The sequence below is a fragment of the Penaeus vannamei genome, chromosome 9 (genome assembly GCF_042767895.1).
Source record: "Penaeus vannamei isolate JL-2024 chromosome 9, ASM4276789v1, whole genome shotgun sequence".
NCBI lineage: Eukaryota > Metazoa > Arthropoda > Malacostraca > Decapoda > Penaeidae > Penaeus > Penaeus vannamei.
In genome coordinates this window covers 10359636-10363339 of record NC_091557.1, presented here as the reverse complement: position 1 = coordinate 10363339, position 3704 = coordinate 10359636, and the positions used below count along the sequence as shown (strand labels likewise).

The 3704-nt window shown below is 49.5% G+C and overlaps 1 protein-coding gene across 1 annotated transcript; it reads left to right on the top strand.

Annotated features, from left to right (window-relative positions):
- Positions 1-257: 257 nt before the first annotated feature.
- LOC113800904 (zinc finger protein 358) lies at positions 258-3476 on the top strand (the record flags this gene model as incomplete). Its single annotated transcript, XM_070125264.1, is given in 2 exon segments — positions 258-1258; positions 2020-3476. Coding segments are annotated over 2 exon segments (1849 nt in total), but the record flags the coding sequence as incomplete, so codon positions are not given.
- Positions 3477-3704: the final 228 nt, after the last annotated feature.

Genomic DNA, 3704 nt, shown 5'->3' with positions numbered 1-3704 from the left:
TCTTTGGAATTAAGGAGCATGAAAATTGACTGCCGGTTAGGAAGGTAATCTGAGTCATAAAAAAGGCGATTCACTTCCCGGCCTTTTTGCGCGCGTTCCCGCGTTTGCGCCTCGCACGTCAGCCGTCCCGACGCCAGCCTCCTTGGGCTTACGTTTGTCTCTAATTTTCCTGTTCGCTTATCACTTTACGTTTTCGGGTATAACGTTTGCTTCTAAAGTTTTTGCATTTCTGTGTTCTTATCTCCTTTCCTCTCTACAGGATCCGTGGTATTCGAGGTCGTACGGGAGGTCGTCCCGGGGGAGCGCCTGGTCGTCTTCTTCCTGCCGGACATGAGCGGAGAGGACACCCTCCTCCTGCCGGCGCTGACCTTCCTCCGCTCCTCGCTTTACCGACGCACGATCGACTCCATCATGGCGGAGGCTCCGCTCGACCTCTCTCGCTCGCTGCTCACCTCTCCTCCCTCGCCGCCTCCGTCGACCCACACGCCGTCGGTGCCGCTCAAACGGAAGGCTGAGGACCACCCCACCCCACCCCGCTCCCCCTCCCCGGCCCCCCCGCCCTCCCCGCCCTTCGCGTACCCTCTGCCAAACTTTCCTCCGACGTCCACGTCCTTCCTCCCGCTGCGGAGGCCCCCGGGGGGCCTGGGAGGCAGGGAGCTCGAGCCCTCCGCCTTACCTCATTTCCCGCTCAACCTCAAGCCCCCCACCTCCTCGTCGTCGTCGGGGGAGCCGCCGGCGTCTCCTCCCCGCACCCCCCTGGCCCTGGCCACGCCACGCTCGTCGTCGGCGGACGGCCCCCTGGAGGCGCCTGTGGCCGCGTCGCCGCCCAAGCGCCGCGAGCGGACGATGCTGCCGTGCTCGGAGTGCGGCAAGGCGTTCGACCGGCCGTCGCTGCTGAAGCGGCACATCCGGACGCACACGGGCGAGAAGCCCCACGTGTGCGACGTGTGCGGCAAGGGCTTCTCGACCAGCTCGTCCCTCAACACCCACCGCAGGATCCACAGCGGCGAGAAGCCCCACCAGTGCGGCGTGTGCGGCAAGCGGTTCACGGCCTCGTCCAACCTCTACTACCACAAGATGACCCACGTCAAGGAGAAGCCGCACAAGTGCTCGCTGTGCACGCGCTCCTTCCCGACGCCCGGCGACCTCCGCTCGCACATGTTCGTGCACAACGGCCAGTGGCCCCACAAGTGCTCCGTCTGCGGCAAGGGCTTCAGCAAGCTCACCAACCTGCGCAACCACGCGCTTCTGCATGCGGGTAAGGCCAAGGACGGCGTTCTCTGCAAACAGTCCTTACATATATATCTGTGTGTGTGTGTGTGCATACACACACACACATATATACATGTATATATATATATATATATATATATATATATATATATATATATATATATATATATATATATATGTATATATATATATATATATATATATATATATATATATATATATATATATATATATATATATATATATATGTATATGTATATATATATATATATATATATATATATATATATATATATATATATATATATATATATACATATACATATATATATATATATATATATATATATATATATATATATATGTATATATTTATATATTTATATATATATATATATATATATATATATATATATATATATGTGTGTGTGTGTGTGTGTGTGTGTGTGTGTGTGTGTGTGTGTGTGTGTGTGTGTGTGTGTGTGTTTGTGTGCGTATGCGTTATACACACATTTACAAATATGAATATAGATAAGTAGGTAGATATGAATACATATACACATAGACATACATTTACATATAAGAATAGATATATGTATATATGTAAATTTATATATGTATATATATGTGTGTGTATGTGTGTTTAAGCATACGTGCATATATGTATATGTCTGAACACACGCGCGATTAGCCCCTGTGTCTCCCATTCCACCGCCAGCGCCCCCCCCCCCCCCCTGCGGGCCGGGGAACTCCTCCGAATCCTCTGACTCCGCTTCTCTCTTCCAGAAATGAAGCGCACGGAGCGGCAGCTGTCGTCCCTGCCGGCCACCCTGGCGTCGCCGCCCTCCACCAGCGGCTCGGACACTCCTCTCACTCCACCGGCGGCGTATTCCCCGCCCAGTTACTCCACCTTCGCCCAGTCCTCCTTGCTGAACAGCGACACGCCCCCGTCTTCATCCACCTCGCACACTCCGCCCAGCTGCTCCGACGCGCCCTCGTCCCCCGCCACCGCCCCCCACGGCGAGCCGGCTCCTCCGCTGTCCGCTGCCCACTTGGCGAGTCCTCCGCCCTCGCCCTCCAGCCCCGCGCCCGCCCTCGCCTCCTGCCCCCCGTCGGAAGGGCCTATCGGCTCGCCCCCGCCCGCGCCGCCCGCCTCGGCTGCCCAACACCCGCGCAAGGAGGATTCGCCGCGGCTGCCCGAGGCCCCGTCCGCGTTCGCGCCCCTGAAGGCGACGTCCTCCATCGCTTCTCCGCCTCCTTCTCCTCTTCCCCTTCCTCCTCCTCCTCCATCTCAGCCTCCAGCTTCATCTCACGCGAAATTCAGCATCAGTTATCTCCGCACGTCCTCCATATCTCCCTCCTGCTCCTCTTCCTTCCCTTCTCCGTCCACCTCTTCGTCCTCGTTCACCGTGCAGCACCTCATCCAACCCTCAAACAGATGTGAAGGAGAGTCAAGAATAATCGTCGAAGAGGAAAAGGGAAAAGACTCAACAGCTGAAGAAGAAACGGGAGAAGCACGCGATCTAGACAGACCAAAAGCGGAGGAAGAAGAGGAGGAGGAAGTGATACTCCTCAGCGACGAAGGCGAGACGAAAGATGAAGTCGCGATGACCAAGCCCGTCGTCGCCAGGTAGCAGCCGGATGGAGTCAGCGCAGCGAACAGGGAATTCAATCCTCGTGTCTTATCGTAGAGTCTATATTTAAGCCTTTCATACCCAATATACATATGTATATATCCTTTTGTGCCTCATTGGTCTCATTTAAAACGAACTGATTTATATAAAATAGTTTACCCCTAGAGTTCCTCTGTTTTCTCTAACGAAAAAACAAATATGGTATAAGTGAAGTTCCTTTCAATTTTATTCTAAGTATACATACATTATAAATTTCTACTTGGCCATGGGTATGGAAGGATACAGTAGCTTTATCACTCCCTTCCAAGCTTTAAATTAGATTAGTAAAGGACGTTTTGTCTTTATTGTTAGATATAGGATGCTGTTTAGAATGGTATATGACTGTAAATATGGGTTACCAGCGTTTGTAATCTGGGTTGTTATTGTTTATTTCTTGATTTATGTCTATAGGATCGACTTTCGAAATATCAGGGTACCATAAGCAATAGGCGTTTGATTTTTTCTTCACAAGTGCAATGTAAAGCAAGTCTGGCTGGAAGTGCAATATCTTAGTATTAGGTTGTATTTATTTTGATATGTTAAACCTAATTAAATCTTCAGAGAAAAGAACTTTTAGAAGAAGGGCTGATTTTTTATATCCTCGCTTGGTCTGCACAAATAAAGAGAGATTCGGAAAAAGGGAGATAAAAAATAATAACAATAAGAGTAAAAATAATTCAAAGCAATAGTAATATGATTGAAAACAAACTATAATTGTGATATCAATATAAATATTAACAAAACAGATGAGTAATAAAAATAACAACAAATGCAACAACTTAATGTCTAATTTCCGAC